Genomic DNA, 27,465 nt, shown 5'->3' on the forward strand with positions numbered 1-27,465 from the left:
CTCACATATCCACATTGGCCGAATCTGAGACTCGAACCTACGCAGGCAGAGGTGAGATGGTAGTGATCCATAATGGAGAGCGCATTAGACCACTCTGCCACTGGTGCATTGTGTAACATTTGATCAGGGTCTTTGTTGTTTGCAGTTGGACTTGACTTATAAGCGAGTATGTATGGACTTATATTTTTTTCTCTTTCTTCCTTTAAAAAATTGCCTTTATTTTGGCTGCTTATGTTGGTGGTAAATGTATCTTCTTTCTCTATTTGAGAGTTTGCATTTGACAAATATTTGCATGCTTTTGACATGCTCTTCCAAAAATTGTTTTTCATTATTTTGTTAAACTCAGAAGCTATTAGCTAATTCTTGTAACCAAAGCCCAGCCTTTCAAACCTCTTGTAGGTTATTTCCTTTGATTTCTTAAGGTGAATTTATCCATACTAATGCTGACATGACACTGACATGAGTTACTACACTTCTTCACTCAAGGGATATTTTGTTTATTTTTTCAGTAGCTTGGTCAAAATAACAATTCAGATTATCAATTACATGTACCTCATTACTGTACTGTATTACATACACCTCAAAACTGTACTGTATTACATGTACCTCATTACTGTACTGTATCACATGTAACTCATTACTGTACTGTATCACATGTAACTCATTACTGTACTGTATCACATGTACCTCATTACTGTACTGTATCACATGCAACTCATTACTGTACTGTATTACATACACCTCATTTCTATACTGTATTACATGGACCTCATTTCTGTATTACATGTACCTCATTACTGTACTGTATCACATGTAACTCATTACTGTACTGTATTACATGTACCTCATTACTGTACTGTATCACATGTACCTCATTACTGTACTGTATCACATGTAACTCATTACTGTACTCTATTACATACACCTCATTTCTATACTGTATTACATGGACCTCATTTCTGTACAGTATTACATGTACCTCAAAACTGTACTGTATTATATGTACCTCATTTCTATACTGTATTACATGTACTTCATTTCTGTACTTTATTACATGTACCTTATTGCTATACTGTATTACATGTACCTCATTACTGTACTGTATTACATCACTTCATTTCGATACTGTATTACATGTACCTCATTAGACATTACTGTACTGTATTATATGTACCTCATAATTGTACTGTATTACATGCACCTCATTTCTACACTGTATTACATGTACCACATAACTGTACTGTATTACATATACTTCATTTCTGTACTGTATTGCATGCACCTGATTTCTATACTGTATTACATGTACCTCATTACTGTACTGTATTATAAGTACCTCATAACTGTACTGTATTACATGTACTTCATTTCTGTACTGTATTGCATGCACCTGATTTCTATACTGTATTACATGTACCTCATTACTGTACTGTATTATATGTACCTCATAACTGTACTGTATTACATGCACCTCATTTCTACACTGTATTACATGTACCACATAACTGTACTGTATTACATATACTTCATTTCTGTACTGTATTGCATGCACCTGATTTCTATACTGTATTACATGTACCTCATTACTGTACTGTATTATAAGTACCTCATAACTGTACTGTATTACATGTAACTCATTACTGTACTGTATTACATGTACCTCATAACTGTACTATATTACATATACTTCATTTCTATACTGTATTACATGGACCTCATTTCTGTACAGTATTACATGTACCTCAAAACTGTACTGTATTACATGTACCTCATTTCTGTACTGTATTACATGTACCTCATTTCTATACCGTATTACATGTACCTCATTTCTGTACAGTATTACATGTACCTCATTTCCGTACTGTATTACATGTACCTTATTACTGTAGTCTATTACATTTACCTCATTATTGTACTGTATTACGTGTACCTCATTACTGTACTGTATTACATGTACCTCATTTTTGTACTCTATTACATGTACCTTATTGCTATACTGTATTACATGTACCTCAGTACTGTACATTACTCATGACATGAGATCCAAGTCATAGCCCAGTCAATGTATAATGACAGCCATTTTGATTTCTGTTGATGCAGTATACATCTCACATTGGGGTAACTCGCTTCAGAAAAGTTTGGGAATTCTTGACAAAATTTATGCTATTATGAAACTCTGACTGACACAACCATGCAATTATTTTTCAGAAAGCCACGCTGAGATATTAGCTTTATTAAAACCTCTTTTACATATATGGCAGTAAGAAAATAGAAAACTATTAACTAATAGATTTAAGTATATTAAAGTAAATTCAAATATATGTCTTGACTTTTCTCCTACTACAGACTCTGCTTCATGCTCAAAATATTTTAATATATTTTATTATGTTTCCATTTATTGGTGAAACATTACCAGGCCAAATTCTTAATTTTCAATCTATCATAGAGCAAGATAATAAAGGAACTAGGAGACTTTTATTGGTGAAACACTACCAGGCCAAATTCTTAATTTCCAATCTATCATAGAGCAAGATAATATTGAAACTAGAAGACTTTTTTAAAACTACCCTGGAGGAGAGTCTGAGAGAGGAAAAGTTCTATTGACAATATTGCCAGGCAGGTTCAAAAAAATAATCAACCATTTGGATGTCCATGTGGAAAAAAGACCAAGAGCTGGAGCAATCTTGGCCTCTCTTGTGGTGAGGGGAGTGAGCATTGCGACTGTACAAGCAATCATTAACAAAGGCAGTGAGCATTGCAACTGTACATGCATTCACTAACACTGACAAGGGAATGAGCATTGTAAATGCACAGCAATTCTTTGACAAGGGGAGTGAGCATTGCAAATGTACATGCATTCATTACCAAAGGGAGTGAGCATTGCATATGTACATGCATTAATTAACAAAAGGAGTTAGCATTGCAAATATACAGACAATCATTAACAAAGGGAGTGAGCATTGCAAATATACAGGCATTCATTAACAAAGGGAGTGAGCATTGCAAATATATAGGTATTCACTAAAATTGACAAGAGAGTGAGCATTGCAAATGTACAGGTATTCACCAACACTGACAAGGGGAGGGAACATTGCAAATGTACAGGCATTCATGAACAAAGGGAGTGAGCATTGCAAATATACAGGCATTCATTAATAAAGGGAGTGAGCATTGCAAATATAGAGGCATTCATTAACAAAGGGAGTGAGCATTGCTAATATACAGGCATTCATTAACAAAGGGAGTGAGCATTGCAAATGTACAGGCATTCATTAACAAAGGGAGTGAGCATTGAAACTGTACAGGCATTCATTAACAAAGGGAGTGAGCATTGCAAATATACAGGTATTCACTAAAATTGACAAAGGGAGTGAGCATTGCAAATGTACAGGTATTCACTATCACTGACAAGGGGAGTGCGCATTGCAAATGTATAGGCATTCACTAAAATTGGCAATGGGGAGTGAGCATTGCAAATGTACAGCCATTCATTAACAAAGGGAGTGAGCATTGAAAATATAGAGGCATTTATTAACAAAGGGAGTGAGCATTGCAAATGTACAGGCATTCATTAACAAAGGGAGTGAGCATTGCAAATGTACAGGTATTCACTAACACTGACAAGGGGAGTGTGCATTGCAAATGTCCAAGCATTCATTAACAAAGGGAGTGAGCTTTGCAAATATACATGAATTCACTAATATTGACAAAGGGAATGAGAATTTTAAATGCACAACAATTCTTGACAAGGGGAGTGAGCATTGCAAATATACAGGCATTCATTAACAAAGGAAGTGAGCATTGCAAATGTACATGCATTCACTAACGTTAACAGGAGAAGTGAGCCTTACAAATGTATGTCTGTATTCACTAATGTTGACAAAGGGAGTGAGCATTGCAAATGTTCAGACATTCATTAACATTTGCAAGGGGAGTGAGCATAAAGTGGTAAATTAATTTCACTGCAAGTAAAACAAGTGCATATAACCAGTGTTTCCATGGAAATTACCATGAGGAATTTAAAAATGAAAATTGAAGAAAATGTAATCTTACAATATGTAATGCCAAATATGCCACCTACAAGAGATACCCACAAATACAGACAGGAGTATGCATTAAAAAACAAAACAAAAGCAACACAACTCCCACCTTTTAAATTACCTGTTTGGTTTGTCATAAAAAATGGTTCCAGGGTTCCATTTATGACCCCAAAAGACAATTATTTTAACATTACCAGCCATGACCCACATGACTGCAAAAAAAAAATCACTCAGCCAAATGAGCAGAGAATGTATGCAAGCACAAAAATTATGATGGAGAAAAACCCATTTTAAGAATTATTAGTGGAAATCAGTGAAAGCTAGGTCAAGAAAACACAAGACCCAGAATTGAAGGATGACTTCCCTCCCTAACCTCCATAAAAAACAGAAGAAAAAACAACATAGCACATCAAAAAGAGGAAGAAGAGAATTACAAAGAGAAGAAGAAATCCCCTCTGCCCAAAGATAAAGACATTGGAAGAAATAGAAGACCTAGCAACAATCGAGAAGGAAAAAGAACAAAAAGCCAGGAAACAATAGAGGAAAAGTCAAAACAACACAGTATCTAATATAATAGAATCTACAGCTGGAAGGAAAAAATAGGTAACAGAAAAAGCTACATATCAGGAGAATGGAATAATAATACAAAGGAAAAGTGAAGGAGAAGAAACTCTCAGCAAGCAAGATAAAAATGATGAAAATGAAGAAGACGACTTTGAATTGTATATGTTAATGAAATAAATGCAATTAAAAATGAAGAATTGAAAGATACACAATATGACATTATGTAGAACAAATTTAGAAGGCCAAATCTGCAAAAACAAATTTCAGGAATTTTGACAAAGGATTCCAGATATATGTTTGGGAGGTGGGATGTATCACATGTATGGATGATGTATGGATGAGCACTTGCACATGATTTATGCCAAATTATTCTTGCTACTTTAGGTGCTCAGTGCCTAAACACAGTAGATGTGTGTGTCTTATTAATTTATCTAAATAGGTTAATTTTGCACAATAGAAAGCAGTGTTATTATTGATGTGGGTATCAAAACAGCAAAATAATCAGTGAATCATTTAACTGTAGCAACTATGATAATAAATTAAAGTGAATTATACACATACTCTTTTTAAGATATTTCTGCAAATCAGTGTGTAACATTACTAATAAGAATGTATTAACCGATTATCAAGTTTGGAACAAAATGAAGTGTTTTTATATCAGTGCAAAAACACATAGGTAGTGTGTCTATTAGTAATATTTGAAAAGGCAAACATATATATCACAGAGTTTGATTGTAATAGGTGTTAAATCTTTTGTTTTCATTTCAGTGAAATTCAGAATTCTCATTACAAATCAAGACCTGAAGCCTTTATCAAGTCAGGTAGGTAAAATCTGTTATTTGTAGCTATGATTGCCTGACCTTTAAAAAAATTAAATTTAGATTCTGACTGAAGATTGAAAGTACACGTTGCAGTCAGATTCTCCAGTTTTAAGCAAATTAAATGAAAGATAATTAACAGTGCCCTGCTGAATACCTGGTAATTGTATAAACTCATAATTTTCAGACTGTATTTTCAACATTTTCAGCCTCAGTTTTACCCTAGTTGTACAACTGCCTGAATTATTTACATCATTCCATGTCTTTTAGAATTGATACTATTAATTTTAGAAATAGTTTAGAAGCAGTCTAGACAAAAAATAGAGGAGTTATGGATTTGGGAAGCCATGATTGGTTGATATTTGCAAGAAATTGATCACAGGAAGTATTCAATGAAAATATACTACCTTGGAAGCAAGGTGTAAAAATCAAATGGAAAAGCTTCTGTTCTGCAATATTTTAAATAATAATTTTGAGTACACAGGAAATTTCAATGAGTAAAAGTAGTGATGGGCAGCATGTCTCATCTTGGGCTGAAAATCCCCCTGGCCAGGACATTAACATGTATGAGTACTTTACTACTTTACTATTTGGTATCATCACAAGTTTTATACAGCTTGAGAGTGCTTTACCACACGGTCATGGCATAAGTAGTATAGAAATTGAGAGTATTAGACAACAGAGTACTAGTATAAGTAGTATAACAATTGAGCGTGCTTACCACAGGGTCCTAACATAAGTAGAGTAAAAATTGAGAGAACTGGACTATTAGAGTATTGGCATTAGTAGTATAAAAATTGAAAGTGCATGATAAATAAATAATCAATAAATAGCATAAATAGTAAATGTATAAAAATTTAGAGTACTGGACCATAAATTACTAGACTAAGTATAAGTAGTGTAAAAGATCAGGGTGTGGGACCATTAGATAATAGTATAAGTAGTGTAAAAGTTCAGGGTGTGGGACCGTTAGATAATAGTATAAGTAGTGTAAAAGTTCAGGGTGTGGGACTGTTAGATAATAGTATAAGCAGTGTAAAAGTTCAGGGTGTGGGACTGTTAGATAATAGTATAAGCAGTGTAAAAGTTCAGGGTGTGGGACCATTAGATAATAGTATAAGCAGTGTAAAAGTTCAGGGTGTATGGCCATTAGATAATAGTATAAGCAGTGTAAAAGTTCAGGGTGTGGGACCGTTAGATAATAGTATAAGTAGTGTAAAAGTTCAGGGTGTGGGACCATTAGATAATAGTATAAGTAGTGTAAAAGTTCAGGGTGTGTGACCGTTAGATAATAGTATAAGCAGTGTAAAAGTTCAGGGTGTGGGACCGTTAGATAATAGTATAAGTAGTGTAAAAGTTCAGGGTGTGGGACCATTAGATAATAGTATAAGTAGTGTAAAAGTTCAGGGTGTGTGACCGTTAGATAATAGTATAAGCAGTGTAAAAGTTCAGGGTGTGGGACCATTAGATAATAGTATAAGTAGTGTAAAAGTTCAGGGTGTGTGACCGTTAGATAATAGTATAAGCAGTGTAAAAGTTCAGGGTGTGGGACCGTTAGATAATAGTATAAGTAGTGTAAAAGTTCAGGGTGTGGGACCATTAGATAATAGTATAAGTAGTGTAAAAGTTCAGGGTGTGGGACCGTTAGATAATAGTATAAGTAGTGTAAAAGTTCAGGGTGTGGGACCGTTAGATAATAGTATAAGTAGTGTAAAAGTTCAGGGTGTGGGACCGTTAGATAATAGTATAAGCAGTGTAAAAGTTCAGGGTGTGGGACCATTAGATAATAGTATAAGCAGTGTAAAAGTTCAGGGTGTGGGACCATTAGATAATAGTATAAGTAGTGTAAAAGTTCAGGGTGTGGGACCGTTAGATAATAGTATAAGTAGTGTAAAAGTTCAGGGTGTGGGACCGTTAGATAATAGTATAAGTAGTGTAAAAGTTCAGGGTGTGGGACCGTTAGATAATAGTATAAGTAGTGTAAAAGTTCAGGGTGTGGGACCGTTAGATAATAGTATAAGCAGTGTAAAAGTTCAGGGTGTGGGACCATTAGATAATAGTATAAGTAGTGTAAAAGTTCAGGGTGTGTGACCGTTAGATAATAGTATAAATAGTGTAAAAGTTCAGGGTGGGGAACCATTAGATAATAGTAAAAGTAGTGTAAAAGTTCAGGGTGTGGGACCGTTAGATAATAGTATAAGCAGTGTAAAAGTTCAGGGTGTGGGACCGTTAGATAATAGTATAAGTAGTGTAAAAGTTCAGGGTGTATGACCATTAGATAATGGTATAAATAGTGTAAACGTTCAGGGTGTGGGACCATTAGATAATAGTATAAGTAGTGTAAAAGTTCAGGGTGTGGGACCGTTAGATAATGGTATAAGCAGTGTAAAAGTTCAGAGTGTATGACCATTAGATAATGGTATAAGCAGTGTAAAAGTTCAGGGTGTATGACCATTAGATAATAGTATAAATAGTGTAAAAGTTCAGGGTGTATGACCATTAGATAATGGTATAAGTAGTGTAAACGTTCAGGGTGTGGGACCGTTAGATAATAGTATAAGTAGTGTAAAAGTTCAGGGTGTGGGACCGTTAGATAATAGTATAAGTAGTGTAAAAGTTCAGGGTGTGGGACCGTTAGATAATAGTATAAGCAGTGTAAAAGTTCAGGGTGTGGGACCATTAGATAATAGTATAAGCAGTGTAAAAGTTCAGGGTGTGGGACCGTTAGATAATAGTATAAGTAGTGTAAAAGTTCAGGGTGTGGGACCGTTAGATAATAGTATAAGTAGTGTAAAAGTTCAGGGTGTGGGACCGTTAGATAATAGTATAAGTAGTGTAAAAGTTCAGGGTGTGGGACCGTTAGATAATAGTATAAGTAGTGTAAAAGTTCAGGGTGTGGGACCATTAGATAATGGTATAAGTAGTGTAAAAGTTCAGGGTGTGGGACCGTTAGATAATGGTATAAGTAGTGTAAAAGTTCAGGGTGTGGGACCGTTAGATAATAGTATAAGTAGTGTAAACATTCAGGGTGTGGGACCGTTAGATAATAGTATAAGTAGTGTAAAAGTTCAGGGTGTGGGACCGTTAGATAATAGTATAAGTAGTGTAAAAGTTCAGGGTGTATGACCGTTAGATAATAGTATAAGTAGTGTAAAAGTTCAGGGTGTGGGACCGTTAGATAATAGTATAAGTAGTGTAAAAGTTCAGGGTGTGGGACCATTAGATAATAGTATAAGCAAGTTAAAGGTCTGGGTGTGGGACCGTTAGATAATAGTATAAGCAGTGTAAAAGGTCTGGGTGTGGGACCGTTAGATAATAGTATAAGCAGTGTAAAAGTTCAGGGTGTGGGACCGTTAGATAATAGTATAAGCAGTGTAAAAGTTCAGGGTGTGGGACCGTTAGATAATAGTATAAGCAGTGTAAAAGTTCAGGGTGTGGGACCGTTAGATAATAGTATAAGCAGTGTAAAAGTTCAGGGTGTGGGACCGTTAGATAATAGTATAAGCAGTGTAAAAGTTCAGGGTGTGGGACCGTTAGATAATAGTATAAGCAGTGTAAAAGTTCAGGGTGTGGGACCGTTAGATAATAGTATAAGCAGTGTAAAAGTTCAGGGTGTGGGACCGTTAGATAATAGTATAAGCAGTGTAAAAGTTCAGGGTGTGGGACCGTTAGATAATAGTATAAGCAGTGTAAAAGTTCAGGGTGTGGGACCGTTAGATAATAGTATAAGCAGTGTAAAAGTTCAGGGTGTGGGACCGTTAGATAATAGTATAAGCAGTGTAAAAGTTCAGGGTGTGGGACCGTTAGATAATAGTATAAGCAGTGTAAAAGTTCAGGGTGTGGGACCGTTAGATAATAGTATAAGCAGTGTAAAAGTTCAGGGTGTGGGACCGTTAGATAATAGTATAAGCAGTGTAAAAGTTCAGGGTGTGGGACCGTTAGATAATAGTATAAGCAGTGTAAAAGTTCAGGGTGTGGGACCGTTAGATAATAGTATAAGCAGTGTAAAAGTTCAGGGTGTGGGACCATTAGATAATAGTATAAGCAGTGTAAAAGTTCAGGGTGTGGGACCGTTAGATAATAGTATAAGCAGTGTAAAAGTTCAGGGTGTGGGACCGTTAGATAATAGTATAAGCAGTGTAAAAGTTCAGGGTGTGGGACCGTTAGATAATAGTATAAGTAGTGTAAAAGTTCAGGGTGTGGGACCGTTAGATAATAGTATAAGCAGTGTAAAAGTTCAGGGTGTGGGACCGTTAGATAATAGTATAAGCAGTGTAAAAGTTCAGGGTGAGGGACCGTTAGATAATAGTATAAGTAGTGTAAAAGTTCAGGGTGTGGGACCGTTAAGATAATAGTATAAGTAGTATAAAAATTTGAGAGTTCTGAACGCTATTGTACTTTCAATATGGTAACTTTTGTTTAAAAATACCAACATGGGGGAAAGAATGAACAGATTTGATTTAGTGCTGTCCATAAGGCCTATGGTCATTAAAAATTAAAGTCTTGCTACAAAACGTGTTAACCATGTTAACATATATATCCTTGATCACTGTTGATCTTGATCATGGAATGCAACTGAACATCACAGATTATAGGTTTACCTACAATAATAAAACAAATAACATTTAAACAGAATTGTGACATGAAATAGTATTAGTATATAAGTATTGGTATACCATTTTTGAAGTGTAAATGAACTTACCTAATTCTCAATTTCTATATTTTGAAAATCTGTTGCTGTAACTTACAGGTCTTTGATTGGGATATGCTGATTGATTGTTCTTTTCTGATTTTGTATAAATTATGCATGAAGTCAAGCTGATATACCAGTTTTAAAAATACAGATTTGTGGATGCATGCTATTTTGTGTGAATAAATATTCATCCTAATGAATATACATGTTTAATTACATGGTATATGGTATAAATTTAAAAACTATATGGTGAATGTAGATTTGTAGGAAAACATCAGACATTATCACTAAAACGTGCCCGTTTGATGTCACCAGAAGAGAAAGAGATTTAATTCAGTTCATTTTGGAGCATCTGATAGAGACAGCATGCCATAGCCCTGTAATAATTAAAATTTGGCATCATTATTTTATTAGCAAAACCTAAGAATGGTATAATAGATTGGACTTAAATGAAGATTAAGACAGTAATAACAAGTTGGGTAGGATGTGATGGTTCCTCTAATTTGTTCATGATTTTAATTTAGCCCAAGATAAATAGATTTAAAATTTAAATTCCTCCTAAAATATTAAGAACTGAACTGTTGAGTCATTGGGATCTTTTGAAATGAGAAAGTTAGGAATACTGTGAAAATAACTGCAAATAAATCAAATTTACATTAATTTAGTCATCTGATAGTGTTTATACAGTTATGAGCCATTACATGAGGTTTAATCCATATTTATTCAGTTATGGGCTATTACATCAGCCATAATCCATATTTATACAGTTATGGGCCATTACATCAGCCATAATCCATATTTATACAGTTATGGGCCATTACATCAGCCATAATCCATATTTATACAGTTATGGGCCATTACATCAGCCATAATCCATATTTATACAGTTATGGGCTATTACATCAGCCATAATCCATATTTATACAGTTATGGGCCATTACATGAGCTTTAATCCATATTTATACAGTTATGGGCCATTGCATCAGCCATAATCCATATTTATACAGTTATGGGCCATTACATCAGCCATAATCCATATTTATACAGTTATGGGCCATTACATCAGCCATAATCCATATTTATACAGTTATGGGCCATTACATCAGCCATAATCCATGGTGTTTATACAGTTATGGGCCATTACATGAGCTTTAATCCATATTTATACAGTTATGGGCTATTACATCAGCCATAATCCATATTTATACAGTTATGGGCCATTACATCAGCCATAATCCATATTTATACAGTTATGGGCCATTACATCAGTCATAATCCATATTTATACAGTTATGGGCCATTACATCAGCCATAATCCATGGTGTTTATACAGTTATGGGCCATTACATGAGCTTTAATCCATATTTATACAGTTATGGGCCATTATATCAGCCATAATCCATATTTATACAGTTATGGGCCATTACATCAGTCATAATCCATATTTATACAGTTATGGGCCATTACATCAGCCATAATCCATGGTGTTTATACAGTTATGGGCCATTACATGAGCTTTAATCCATATTTATACAGTTATGGGCTATTACATCAGCCATAATCCATATTTATACAGTTATGGGCCATTACATCAGCCATAATCCATATTTATACAGTTATGGGCCATTACATCAGTCATAATCCATATTTATACAGTTATGGGCCATTACATCAGCCATAATCCATGGTGTTTATACAGTTATGGGCCATTACATGAGCTTTAATCCATATTTATACAGTTATGGGCCATTATATCAGCCATAATCCATATTTATACAGTTATGGGTCATTACATGAGCTTTAATCCATATTTATTTCTGGGAAGAAAACATTGTCAGACCATATGACTTCTTACCAATGTTTTGTTTTTACTATAGCTTAATGACATGTACAATATCTTGCCAAATTCAACATCAGTTATAACCTGGAATGATTGCCCTTCATATCAGTTATGACCTGAAAGCATTGCACTTCATATCAGTTATGACCTGAAAGCATTGCCCTTTATATCAATTATGACCCGGAGTCATTGCCCTTCATATCAGTTATGACCAGGAATCATTGCCATTCATATCAGTTATGTCGAAAAATCATTGCCCTTTATATCAGTTATGATCTGGAATCATTTCCATTCATATTAGTTATGACTTGGAATCATTGCTTTTTATATCAGTTATGACCTGGAATCATTGCTCTTCATATCAGTTATGACCAGGAATCATTGCCCTTTATATCATTTATGACCTGGAATCTTTGTCTTTAATATTAGGTATGACCTAGAATCATTGCCCTTCATATCAGTTATGACAGGAATCATTGCCATTCATATCAGTTATGACCTGGAATCATTGTCTTTCATATCTGTTATCACAGCAATCATTGCCCTTCATATTAGATATTACAGGAATCATTGCCCTTCGTATTAGTTATGACCTAGAATCATTGCCTTTCATATTAGTTATGACCTGGAATCATTGCCCTTTATATCACTTATGACCAGGAATCATTGCCCTTCAAATCAGTTATGACCAGGAATCATTGCCCTTCATATCAGCTATGACCTGGAATCATTTCCCTTCATATTAGTTATGACCTAGAATTATTGTCTTTAATATTAGTTATGACCTAGAATCATTGCCTTTCATATCAGTTATGACTTGGAATCATTGCCCTTCATAACAGTTATGACTTAGAATCATTGCCTTTCATATTAGTTATGACCTGGAATCATTGCCTTTCATATCAGTTATGACCTGGAATCATTGCCCTTCATAACAGTTATGACCAGTAATCATTGTCTTTCATATTATTTATGACCTAGAATCATTGCTTTTCATATTAGTTATGACATGGATTCATTGCAATTCACTTGTTACAGTTGTCCAGTGTGATGATCAAGGATCCAAACAATATCAGTATGAAAGAATGGAAATCTCTGCAAGGAAAATCAGGTAAGATGGATAAAGTTTCACTGCAGTGTCTGGTAGTCTTTACTGATATATGGAAGGAAAGGTATAGTTTAGTTAGTAGTGTCTGAATCTTAGCTGCTGGATTGTGTGTTCAAGTCATACTTCAGACAGTCTCTTTCAGCTACCTTTGAGCAAGGTACATTTCCTCAGTCCTACTTGTAAAAACTGATGTTTATGGCAAAAATAGCTGATATTACTTATGTAAAATATAAAACCCCACATTAAAAATATTTCCTCTCAAAGTGAATGGATTTTATAACATTTATTCCATGCCATTCTGGAGAAACTCTACATAACTCTGTGTGATCATGAGGAGCTTTGTCCAAATGCATACTGGAGTGAGGGAGCTGTGGTAGCTCAGCTTGTAGAGAATCAGACTCATAATCTAATGGTCAGCACCCAGGCCAACCTTGATGTGTCTTTGGGAAGGACACATAGCTCTCATTTTCTTGGCATTATATATCCAATAATGTGTCAAAAGTGCCATTTAAAAAAATCCATAAAGAAATATAACATATTGGAGTGCTGGATTAGTACATTTTTGAATGCTGCTGGAAAGATCTAGTTTGCTGAATGGCCAATTTGGGATGGATCCAAAGCTGTTAAAACACTTCTGCTTCCAAATTTAGATATGTATCAAGATCTCTATCATCAAGGTCAATTGTCAAGGTCACCAGGATTTAGATGGCCCAGAATTCACATTATAAAAGTCCATTACTGCAAGTGGCAACAGATATGACAATCTTGGTACCAAGATATGAAAAGTTAGTTTTAAAATTTCAGATATATAAATGAGTCCTTTTCATCAAGATTTTGCAGTTTTGTGTTTTAGTTAATCTTATCTAAGCAGTGGCACAATCCATGAAGGATATAAGAGAAAACTATTTGCACAAAAAGACAATAATTCACAGAATTACTTGATGTCCTTGACCTTCTGAACATTTTGGATGATAATAAATTCAATCAAGATTTGTTTCAATGCATATTTTATTGTTATTTTTTGCAAGTTAAAATTATCATTTTAAGGGATCTAGTACTTTTGTGTGTAACAATGGATTGATAGTCTCAAAGTCCAGAATATAGAAATATTACAGCTCATTTTAGGAATTGATGATGACATTGAAGAAAAGTGTTGTTCAAATAAAATCATATATACATGTACTTGCAAAATAAAAGCTAAACAACCTAATTTATTTGCTTGTATGCCATGTTTTGCAACAGTCCTCTTGTTCTTGCTTAAAGATTGTAGGAATTTGTTGTTTTCTCACTGGTTACCTTTAGAAAACTATCTAATTTTGCAACAATATTATCTCGTTATTGTTTCAGGCCTAGTGAGTCTGGAGTACCCGTTGTGCAGTGAACCAGTCACTGGTAAATGGACAATTGAGGCCATGGTCAACAACAGGAAGACAGAACAGGAGTTTGAGATACAAAAATATGGTGACAACTTGTCGAAAAATTTCATTACTTTTTTCCTTTTTAAAATGTTTGCTGGAAATCGCTTGTGTACAAAAATTAGGATATATGACTAAATAGTAAACAGGCTTGTTTTGATGAATACTTCAGTGCAGAAGTCCTAATTATTGTCTCATGCCTTTTTAAAAGAAAAGTGGGGGACATAGCATCTGTGTCTGCACCTGTCTGTCCATCATTCTTTTTTCTACTCTATAACTTTAAAGCCATTTGACATTAACATGGCATAATCATCATCATTACTAGAGGGTGTCTAAAGTACCATATTTGGAGTGCTGCTGTCTTCAAGGTCAAGGTCATGGCTCAATATTTTACTTGTCCATCACACTTTATTGTCCACTCTGTAAATTTAAAACTATTTGAAATTAAGGTATACGAGTCCATGATCACTAGAAGGTTGATCAGTATATTACATTTTTGATTGCACTTTTCCCTCTGCTCTGTAACTTTAAAAGCCCATTTGAGATTAACAGATTAAACCTTATATGATTGTCACTAAAGTGGGTGTCACTTACAACAGTGGAGGTCCTGTCTTGAAGCTTAAGGTCATAGCTCAACATTGGAGGTCCTGTCTTTATGGTCAAGGTCATGGCTTAGTAATTTATGTTGTCCACTTTCTTTTCCATTCTGTAACAAGTGTTTCAGATTTAGGAATGCAGCTTGGTATACATGTATGTCCTAATTGGCATGTGTGTTGTGTACCACACTGGGAGTCTTCAAGGTCAATGCATATCATCCCATTGGGGGTATAATCTTCAAGGTCAATGCATATCATCCCATTGGGGGTATAATCTTCAAGGCCAAGATAATGGTCATGTAGTTTTCAAACACATTTGCCCTTCTGCTTTCGAATCTAACAGCTGTTTAAGATAAATGGATGAAGCTTTAAATATGCAAAGTCAAATCTCTCAATAGTGGTCACTCATTGGAAAAGTCAAAACTGGCCATTGCACAGCTGCTCACATGTGACTGCTGTACAGAAGTTCACCCTTTAAATTTGATTTTTGAACAATTATTATTACTATTATTATTACAACAAAATCATTTTTACAGGTATATGTTGTTCTATCCCAAATTTGTGTCCCACATTAGATTACTTTAATCCATGCTAGAAAATAAATCATTGCCGACTTAAAATACATGTATTCACCAATCTTATTTTGTTCAGACAAAACAAAATCTGGGTTAGTCAGATAATAACCTTGCCAAGATCAAAAGCAATCAGCTTTTTTGAGAAGCTTGTGATTAACAGAATATCAAAAGAAGCCATTTTAAATATTGAATAATCTCTGGCCCAAATGAAAAGGGATGTAAATTGTATCTTATTTCTAAGATGAACATTATTTCCCCCAGAGATAGCTTTAAATCAAAGGTAAATAGATGACGATATCAAAATATACATGTCACATAAGGTGACTTCCATTTCTGCTGTGAAAACACAACTACTTTTCCCACTATCAGGTAAATGAATTGCTTTGATATTCTCCTGTAATGATAAAAAAAACTGCATTGCTTTCAAAGCTGACAAAAACATTGCTTTCGAAGCTGGCATGTTGAAACTTTTGAGTTTGACTGGCAGTGTGACTGGAGTATGAAATGCTTAAACATCAATTGATGTGATATGCCTTTATCTAAACACTGCCTTGGTCATTAAACAAAAGAAGTGTTTAATGTGCATACTTGGAACAGTCACTGCTGATATGTTCCAGTGACGGCTTAGGGCAGGGTGAAACTGTTGCTTGGTTAGGAAATACTTGTCTACTTATCAGAGAAGGCAGGTGACCGTCAAATACAGGGCATTTAATAAGAAATTTGCTGGGGCATTAGAATGGCCATTGTGACCAGGTGACCATTGAATACATGTGACCATTAGGACTGGTTTGACTGTATATATGGTTATTAGGGGATATGTTTGAGGTCTCATCCTCAAGGTCAAGGTCACAGAGTTTAAGTTTTGTTTTGTTTCTGCTTTACAATATAAGAGCTGCTTGTAGTGAACTGTAGTAAGCTTCTTTGTTTGATTTAATGTTACAACAGTAAATGTTTTGTCTTCAAAGTCAATTTCACTGATCATTTTTTTAAAACCCCTTTTCTGCACTTTTTCTCTAATGTCCTTTGAGCAATGAAATGTGGCTGCTTTCCATGACTGCTCAGGAACTTAACAACTCTTTCTTAAAAGTCATGGTCAGATTTCATTATTGCCAGCCCTAGTGACCTTACCATAGGAAGCATAGGAAAAAAATTGCTGAATTTGCTTGTGTTTATATGCTCTCAGTAGAACCTTGATTATCTGAATGCATCAAGGGACATGACAATGGTTTGGATAATTGTGAATTCAGACAATTTAGCCTTTCTTTTTGATAATGTTGAAAGCTTTTGGGAAATGTTGTCTTTGATTCTTTGCTGCCATGTTTATATCATGTTTTAACAAATTGAGTATCTACAATCTTTTCCAAGACTTATGTGGAATAAATGTCTGCATTTCCCGTTCCTCTTTTTCTCTCTCTATAATCATAAGAATTTTTTGTCAAGCACTTGTCAGTATTGCTACAATCATCAAGTATAACAAAAGAGTTATTTATACATGTACTGGCATAAAATTCTGAAAATCAGTACTTTTTCAAAACGTTTTTGTGTTATCATAGTCTCAATACAATGTTTTGCAATAATATTATTCTTTTTATTCTCTTACTTTCAGTACTCCCCAAATTTCAAGTTAAATTGAAATTACCTACAGTATTGACAATGGCCACACTGAACATAGATGTCGAAGTTTGTGCAAGGTTAGTAGAAAAGGACCACCATCATATCTTTAGCCATATTTAAAAAAAATATTGTTGAGCCTGTATTTAGCAAATGCCAAGATGCTATTTTTATAGTGGAGCAGTCACAGAACCATTGTCCATGATGAGATTTCCTGCTGAGGTATTGTCTTTGTTTTTCAATGTCATACAACATAATTGGAACCAGGCTATTTCTCCATTGAATACACTCCCCAATCACATTCAGATTAGGAAATGAACTTCACTACGAGCGGTCTTGTAAGGATGAAAATTTGTCTTTCCTGTCTGTATATCATATTGACAAAGGAGGAAACTTTTTCTTTACCACTGTTACTACTTGGAAGGTGGCTACCCATCAACTTGATGTTATGTTTACCAGTATAAACTTTCACTAATGAAGATCAAAATTGTCCCATATTTCCTCTCAGCATCCAAGAAAACATAACAAGGTGCAAAAGATTCAAAAACAGTAGAGATGTACATGATGTGCACATTGCCTGTACCAAGTGTTCATCTACTTTGCTCTACAGTGCCTGTACCAAGTGCTCATCTGCTTCCCTATGCAGTGCCTGTACCAAGTGTTTATCTATTTCACTATGTAGTGCCTATACCAAGTGTTTATCTATTTCACTATGCAGTGCCTGTACCAAGTGTTCATCTACTTCCCTATGCAGTGCCTGTACCCAGTGTTCATCTACTTCCCTATGCAGTGCCTGTACCAAGTGTTTATCTGCTTCCCTATGCAGTGCCTGTACCAAGTGTTTGTCTACTTCCCTATGCAGTGCTTGTAGCAAGTGTTCATCTGCTTCACCATGCAGTGCCTGTACCAAATGTTCATCTGCTTCCCTATGCAGTGCCAGTACCAAGTGTTCATCTGCTTCCCTATGCAGTGCCTGTACCAAGTGTCCTGTGCAGTGCCTGTACCAAGTGTTTGTCTACTTCCCTATGCTGTGCTTGTACCAAGTGTTCATCTGCATCACCATGCAGTGCCTGTACCAAATGTTCATCTGCCTCCCTATGCAGTGCCTGTACCAAGTGTTCATCTACTTCACTGTGCAGTGCCTGTATAAAGTGTTCATCTGCTTCCCTATTCAGTGCCTGCACAAAGTGTTCATCTATTTCATTGTGCAGTGCCTGTACCAAGTGTTAATCTATTTCACTGTGCAGTGCCCGTACCAAGTGTTCATCTACTTCACTGTGCAGTGTCTGTACCAAGTGTTCATCTACTTTACTATGCAGTGCCTGTACCAAGTGTTCATCTACTTCACTATGCAGTGCCTGTACCAAGTGTTCATCTACTTCACTGTACAGTGCCTGTACCAAGTGTTCATCTACTTCACTATGCAGTGCCTGTACCAATTGTTCATCTACTTCACTATGCAGTGCCTGTACCAAGTGTTCATCTACTTCACTGTACAGTGCCTGTACCAAGTGTTCATCTACTTTACTATGCAGTGCCTGTACCAAGTGTTCATCTTCTTCACTGTGCAGTGCCTGCATCAAGTGTTCATCTGCTTCACTATGCAGCACCTGTAGCAATTGTTCATCTACTTCACTATGCAGTGCCTGTACCAAGTGTTCATCTACTTTACTATGCAGTGCCTGTACCAAGTGTTCATCTTCTTCACTATGCAGTGCCTGTACCAAGTGTTCATCTACTTCACTGTACAGTGCCTGTACCAAGTGTTCATCTACTTCACTATGCAGTGCCTGTACCAATTGTTCATCTACTTCACTATGCAGTGCCTGTACCAAGTGTTCATCTACTACACTGTACAGTGCCTATACCAAGTGTTCATCTACTTTACTATGCAGTGCCTGTACCAAGTGTTCATCTTCTTCACTGTGCAGTGCCTGCACCAAGTGTTCATCTGCTTCACTATGCAGTGCCTGTGCAAAGTGGTCAGAAAGAGTATGGTCCATAGTATTAAGCAAAAGCTGAAAAGATGGGTCAAGTTTCTCCCCTGGCCCCTCCATCCTCATCACAAATCATGTATGCAGTGCCATTTTGACTTTAACATCTAGTCAACTTGAAATCATGGAACAGTTTGCTTCAGAGATGCCAATGCTGCACCCATCTCAGCTGCTGCTTGAGTTGTAAATGCAGTGACTTGTTCAGGAAATGATGACACCTTTGCTAGCCTTGGGGGGAATTTTGGTCCCTCCATTTAAAACATGGCTCCAACAGTCACTTCAATTTGATGAGTGAGTGTCCTCATTATTTTTATAGTCCTGTGGGTGCACATAACCCTACATGTGCAAACATGGTCTGTGGACTCGTATGTTTATGCACCTGGAGTAAATTACTGATCTCAGTCTGTACTGCCAGTCTGTTGACCAGCTAGTACAGCCACTAGCCTTGCCTTTTGACTAGTGTCTAGAGGTCTGTTTCGTCAGCAAGTTGTGCTGAGTACCTGTTGTCTTATTTTGTATATGAAGCCTTATGGAGAGTCATTCAACTTGCCCATTCCATCCATTCAGCTGATGAGCCAAATGTCCACCTGAATGCTGAGCCAACCATGTGGCCAGCTGCCAAGCTATTTATTTAGTCACAGTGATGACAGTGCCCACAGTTAGTGCAGAGACATCCTGAATCAAATGGCTTACTCTGTAGCACACAGAGTTCAGCTTCAGAACTCAGTGTCCACCACTGCCATCTGTGAACAAAGCCTGTACAGTTAAAGCTTCAGTAAATGTGGACACTGTCTACTGATGACCAAATGAATCTCTGATCTTCTTTCAGACAGGATTTTCGACATAATGAACTTAAGAGTTTTCTTTTAGGAAAGCTGGTTACCAGCATCATTCTCAGCTTATTGGTACAGTGCACAGACAGTATTGACTTGTCAACCATACTGTTTTATAAAGGGGATCAACATGTTTTCCACGACACCATCATTTAATTAGTGTGGGAAATAGTGGCTGTGTTGTTGTAGACTTAATGCCATTTTTCAGCACATGATTACTAGTTAAAGAAGAAACTTGGAAAACCCCGGTAAGAATCACCAACCCATCAAAAGCTCCTAGAAAGCTTTCTCAGATACCCACATTGGTTGAGACTGAGATTTGAACCTGTTTGAACAAAAGTGAGATGGCAATGATTAGTGCTTTATAGGCCTTGGCCAAACAGGTCGCCTAACATGATGGCCACCTTTTCTTTGCTTGAACTGGCATCACTATCAGTTTTTCTCCATACAGCAAAATGTGACAGTGTTCACCAGTGGGGATCTGTAGCCCATAATGCTGCGGTAATTATTCTCACATCATCAGACCTGCCAACCATCTTGATTTTGGTGTGAATTTCACGACTGTCGATAGCAATTTACGGATTCATGCTGCCTGCAGAAAAATCATGAATTCCTGAATTCTCAATTGGCTAAAATCAGGAATAAAAGAAATTTTATTCCATTAAGTGCTAGTCAAAATAGCATCAGTGGTCACTCATACCCATAATGGTCCTGTATTGCTAGTCTTGTCAGTAGAACTATATCCAGTTGTTATAGTGTGCCCTGTAGTGAGCATTGTAAAGTATATAATATATATTTAGAACAGAAGTTTTACAAATGCTCTTGAAGAAAAGCAAGGCCCAACTGATTTTTTTAAAAGTGGCACACGTACATACTCGTAGCAACTGTAACTTTTTATAAACAGACACTACATGAAGAAAGCTTATTCAAGTGTTGGAATTTCTGAAATATTGAAAGATTAGCATGTATTGTAATTTGCTTGAGTTCAGAGTTTTCTGCGCATGCGCTGACACCACTAATCATTCACTGTTCCATCGATGTATTATTACCATTTCGTAATTTAAGCCACACTGCAGTTAAAATGTTTTCACCTCCAAGGAAAAAGATTTGTATTCCACAAAAAGTGAAGTATAGGTTAGATTACACAAAAATTGGCTTTGCATTCAGCTATTAAACAGTGATGTACATTATGCTTTTCGCACAGTAGTGTGCCGCAAATTTTACAGTTGGGAATGTGCACAAGCGCTGGTATTGTTGCTTACAATTTATCTGTCATACACGTACCACGTAGTAATATTATTATATAGTACATGTATGACAGATAAATTATAAGCAACGATATGAACCCCTGTGGGCATGTGGCAGAAAGATGTGAAAAAGCACCCTGCTATAGCAACCCCAGAAGGTTTCAGTTTTGGAGTACTTTAGGCCACCTACTCAAGTCCTGCATGCTACCAGTGCTGAAGCATTGTTTGTGAGCTTTCCTGTTGAACATAACCTGCCTTTCTCAGTTGGAGATCAGCAATAGTGACAGTGAAAGATTATTTGCTATTGTGAGGGAAAATAAGACAAACTTTAAGTGTCTCCTTAGGTGCTGAAAATTTGCAACAATTTTAGTCACCAAGATTAACCAGCAAGCAACTTAAGCCTGAACTGTTTTAAAACAAATTTACTATATCCCAATTGAGGAAGTTCAGTTCTGCCACAGCATCATATGACAAATAGTGTGAAGTTTGTGTATATCAGTAAATTTGGCTGCAAATTAAGTAGTACATGTAATCAGTGTTAATTAATGTGTTTTGGTTTTATTGTGGGATTTTTATATAATGTGGTACTGACCATCAAAGTTGATGGAGCTAGTGTTATGGAATACTTTTTTCACTAATTGTGTGCAACATTCACTAACTTTTATCCCTCTGTTCACTAATTGCAAGTCTGAAGGGTTGGCAGCTCTTTATCATTCTATTGCTAATATTGTGGTGACTTTGGCAAATTTGAGTCTAGTGAGATGAGATGCAGTTCCCCAATCTCCTCTGCTGAACCCACATCATTCCTTGGTAATGCAATCAATGTCATTTGGTATGCCATTGCTGTCAGGCAGTAGAATTGAGAACGTACAATGTGCTGGCAATGTGTGGCATCTCAGATTATCTAACATCTTTGATATTTAGGCCACATCAGTCTCAACTGCAATGGTGAGACAATCATCAGCAACAAGAGAGAAGACTGAATACCACCCAAAAGTAGCAGTTTTAACCTCAGTCTAATTTCAAGTGACAACATCTATGACAGTTTAGGAAGCAGTTTAACAAAGGATATAGAAAGAAATGTTTATCCTTCCTGAAGTCTCGCAACAACTGCCAGTAAGTTGCCAACCCAATTGCCTTCTGACAATCTGTTTCATCACCTTATTCCTTCAGTTTGGGCAGCAGCCTTGGATTGACCTTTTCTGCAAAAACAGATTGGCAATCCATGTTTCTGATGGGCATTAGATTTTGTTTATTAAGCCCTATCCACTTTCATCTTCCATTCCCGTGATGGATTCATCCAATCCAATCCAATGAAGTACGAGATCTGCTCTTCTCTCAATAATGGATGGTGGATTGAGTTCACGAGCCACATTCTCTTGGGTTTTATTTTTGGCTTTTTCTAGTGCTGCAGAGTCAACAAATAGCTCAGGTTGGTCAGCTCTGCAAGTACACAGCTGCACTCAGGTTCAAAATGAAAACATAGTTGATCAGGTCTTCTGACAAAAGGGATGAATTTGTGATTTGTCTAAATTTATCTGATGCATAATTTCATGTGGCTATTAACTTGCCTTCATGCCAGTTTCATTGTTTTGGCTTGCACTGAATTATGTACAATTCATTGTGCTTCCATTTCAGCCTTAACATCAGTCCAAGACAATCAACTGCATTGTCACCTTGTTTATGTTGACCTTGTTAATAACATCTGTAGTGACTTAGGGCAGCATTCTTAGAACACATGGTAAGTTCTTCTTTGCAGAAGATACAAACAACCTTCTTTCCCTTCTCTCTCTTCTAGGTTTTCATTGATTTGAGAAGAGTCATATCTCCTCCATCCCTGCATTTTTGACAACCTCAGCTTCATTCTTCCCCATCCTGTGTGCATGATGTTGTTTAGTGATCCCTCAGAGTTGATTTCCAGTAGGGGGTGGATTTTAGTGAGTGTTTACAACTTATTGGCTTGCTCAGTGCATCATCCTTTAGAATTACTAGCTTGATAGCATCCCTTTTCTAGTCATGTAAATCACTGTATCATCAAATCAACCATAATATAACATTTACTGCATCAGTGGTAAAACAATCTATAGCTCATCTGTTGGATGCGGATTTGTGCACTGGAGGTGGGGGGCGGCAAGATGTGATAGACTTTTTCGCAACAAGATGGAACCACAAGATAACAGCCTTCATCCCCCCTCGAGTCCCAGTGCCAGAAGTCTGGTCAATGGATGCAGTCATTACTCTCATGAGTAAGAAGATCCTGCACTTTGTGATGGGAAGTGAAAGGGTTTTATGAACTGGTGCATGAAGCTTCACCAGTATCCTGTTCAGTGTCTCAATCCTTCAACTGGCTAAAGTTTTTCTCACCCATGTGACAGAGAAATCTATCTGTTTTGCTAACCTTACTTTTCTTATCTCAGTCTAGTCATCTCAGACCAGTTGTCTCAGTCAAGGAGTCCACGTGCTCAGAACTACTTTTAAAAAAAGAAACCCTTGTTGTCTTCTGCTGTTCTTGACGTAGTTGTTCTAAAATCAAACAACAACAACAACAACAAATATAAAACAAAAACATAGTAACTTAATTAAAATCCATCTTTGAGAACACACCATACAAAAACATTTTGAGAGAGACCAAGACACACACACACATGATGTCAAGCTTCTTGGTATTATGCTAGTTCGTTCCACATAGCAGGGTCAATTTTATCCTATATGCAGGCCTAGCGTAATACATTTTCAGGTCAGCATCATTAAATGTAGATAAAGCTATGTAACTATTTTAAATACTTCATGTGAATAAATTATATACTGTTAGCTACGTTTAATGATGCTGACCTGAAAAATGACTGCTACAGATATGATAAAATTCTCAATGCAGTGTGAAATTAACTATGACAGAAAATACTGATCCATGCATATAGAATATAGACCTATACACTTCATTGCCTCCCTACTCTCTTAACAACTACAGAAACCTTAGTAATAGCCAGAAATGTGTTATATCAAACATGCTTTATTCTAATTTTGTTAAGCATCTCCATTGTGCCCCAGTTGAATGAAAAATATACCTATAACATTTAATGACAAATAATGCACTTACCAGCCAGAGGGAATCATTTATCCATCAACACATTAATCCATAAGCAAATTTCATGGTAGCACTTGCCATATTTCCAAGACAGAAAAGTAAGTTTTCAAAGAATCCATGAACTTGAAAGTTTAGTTATCCTCCAGGGTCCGTATTTGGAGGGTATTTTATACACAGGGTAATTTTACAATCAATATTAAGGACAACACAAGACTGTCACAACAGTTTCACCTCCTCCAAAGAAAAGAAGAGTTATATACGATAGTGACACAGATCTCTAATTACCCATGAATAACCTAAATCAAGATGTTACTCTTCGTTATACTAGGTGTAACTACAGTAGAGCTGAGTAGCAAGTATTGTTTTATTATTTACAATATAACTTTTCAACATTGGAACAGATGAAAATAAAACAGTTTCTTGTAATAAATATTAATTATTTATTGTCAATTTCATATAACATCCATATATTAAATGTGATAATACCTCATTACTAAGCGACGTTTTATGTTTTTATTTTTCTTTGTTCACACGTATAAACTGTGCACTTTAGATGCAACGGTCACATCACAGCCCTCTTTAACATATTTGTATTCATGCACCACATGTAAACATTGGGACGTGAACACTTGTGAAGAATTCTTTTTACTTTAAAGGAAAATATTGGGTGAGAAAAAAAATCTATGTTGGGGTTTGGACTGAGACAAGGAAATCCCAGTCACTGTGTTACATTATAATGTTGTTGTTGTTGTAGGGTTTAACGCCATTTTTCAGCACACGATAGGCTATACACGGTGGCCAGTATTAATGGTGGAGGAAGAACCCGGGAAAACCCCAGAAAGAACCACCGACCCACGAGAAGCTACTGGCAAGCTTTCTCACATACCCACATTGGCTGAATCCGAGACTCGAACCCACGCAGACAGAGGTGAGATGGTAGTGATCCGTAACGGACAGCACTTTAGACCACTCGACCACTCGGTACATTATAATGTAACCCCCTGACTGGGATTTCCTTGTCTTGGTCCAAACCCCAATATAGGTTCTATATTTCTCTGGCATTTTAGTAAAAATGTTAGCATCTGTTACTACCAGAGGCTACTGCTCCATGATTTCTGACTGATGCAGGCATCTTGGTAGAGTGGATATAGACCATGTGTGATTTGAGTCTTGAGCATGGCCAATATGGGTATGTGAGAAAGCTTGGAAGTAGCTTCCCATGGGTTGGTATTGTTTCCTCCACCAGATATACTGGCCAAAAAATGTAGCCTACCGTGTGCTGAAGAATGGTGTCAAAATCACAGCAACAGCAACATACCATCAGTATAGGAATTAGATGAGTAGACTGCATGTTTTTCATGTGAGACCTTAGTGTAGTAGCTGATCAAGGTAATAATTGATGCATGAACTACTTACTGACTGTCACTCAAAGCCAGTCGCTTTCACCTTGTACAATTGGCTTGTAAGGTTGGACAATTAAAATAGCTTCTGAAATATATTTATTTTAAAAATTAATGCAAAACAACATTAATCTGTTTTTTTTTTAATTCACATCATAAGACACGGTCTGTTATGTTATGATATCTTGCTGCTCTATCCATGTGTCCATCTTTCTGTTACCAATTTTGTTTCTGTTCAGTAACTCAAGTTGTCCACTATTGATAGTTAACAAACTTCATGGATGACTTGCATTTAAGGGGTCAGGAAGAACCAGGTATATTTTAGAGTCACTGTGACAGAAAGAAGAAAAGTGGTTTTTGCACAGTTATATTAACACAGACCTAGATCAAACTTTGAGGATGGCTCACATATGGGGTAAGGAGAGATGCCTATCAATTATAAGGTGAAACAGCAAAGGGAATGGTCACTGACCAAATCTTCTTTGATGAAAATTAAATACAGGGCATTTGTATTTTGTGCTGTTCATGGTTCTCTTGTTATCAGCTCATTATGGTAACTTTCCTTTCTTTTACCCCCGTCACTATTTTATATATACTCATGTAGGTAGGTATGTAGGTGAGTAGGTTTGTTGTTTGGTTTGTATGTTTGTGTCTTGTTTAATGTTATGTCAGCTCAATACTTGTTATATAGTACTAATGAAAAGTTAAAATTTTAAATTGTTAGAAGATTAAAAGTCAAAAGGTAAAGGGAAAGATTACAAAAATCATTTAATTAGAAAAGGGGACAACATTTCATTGTCAGTATTTTTTTAGTTTAAACTTGTTTTCTTCATGAAAATGAATTTATACTTTGACTAATGAAATCTACTAAAAGCGTCATGGGGGTGATCTTTGTAATTATTGATTACACTGGTTTTTAGAGCCTACATTTTGGCAAGACACAGGTATGACCTTTTCAATAATGTCTTAAAAATTGTTGTTGCTGTTGTCAACAACATTACAGGTTTGAGGTAAAGTCACATACAGATTGTTATTGGTGTCTGTTTAGGACTTTGGCACAGATAGTGTTGGTGGTAGTGTGTCTGTCTAGCATTTATGAATTCCAGGTTTCAGCCCAGGTCTGGCTATGTGTATTTTTCTCTGTGACATTGTGTAGTAGCAGTCATGTCCCCCATTTTAAGACTCTTGGGTGGGAAAAGGTGTTGTGGCTGTATCATGGATACCCACATGGTCATCAGCTTGAACAGCTTAGGTAGTTTACTCTCCACCTGGCATTTGAGATCTGGATTTAAGCCCTCATCTGGCTGTGTTGCCATTCACTGTGATAGAATAATGTTAACCTCGTAAGCTTTTAAAGCAAGATATGGCTATTTGTGGAGACTTGTTTTTGTATTTAGTATTAACTATACGTATTTATGCAGATCAAAGGATGGTACTTCTGATAGAACTTAGAGGTTTAGGGGCTTGCAAAAAATCACATACATGTGTAAATGAATTCAGTATACAATGATTCATCTGTGTATGGTTAGTGTACCCATGTATATGTGTAAACTAATTCAGTATACAATGATTCATCTGTGCACAGATAGCTATACCCATGTATACATGTAAATAATTCAGTACACAATGAGTCACCTATGTGTAGA

General features: G+C 36.2%; 1 protein-coding gene across 2 annotated transcripts in view; it reads left to right on the plus strand.

Moving 5' to 3' along the window:
* LOC149802041 (pregnancy zone protein-like) overlaps positions 1 to 27,465 on the plus strand; it is a 173,614-nt gene that overhangs the window by 42,112 nt on the left and 104,037 nt on the right. For both annotated transcript variants that reach the window (XM_089956448.1, XM_089956445.1), the window contains exons 4-7: positions 5,373 to 5,425; positions 12,994 to 13,066; positions 14,411 to 14,524; positions 17,256 to 17,340. In XM_089956448.1, coding sequence (XP_089812574.1) covers positions 5,373 to 5,425; positions 12,994 to 13,066; positions 14,411 to 14,524; positions 17,256 to 17,340 — 325 coding nt within the window. The remainder of the gene's footprint in view (positions 1 to 5,372; positions 5,426 to 12,993; positions 13,067 to 14,410; positions 14,525 to 17,255; positions 17,341 to 27,465) is intronic.

The sequence above is a fragment of the Sinohyriopsis cumingii genome, chromosome 4, assembly GCF_028554795.1.
Source record: "Sinohyriopsis cumingii isolate HCF-2022 chromosome 4, ASM2855479v2, whole genome shotgun sequence".
Lineage (NCBI taxonomy): Eukaryota > Metazoa > Mollusca > Bivalvia > Unionida > Unionidae > Sinohyriopsis > Sinohyriopsis cumingii.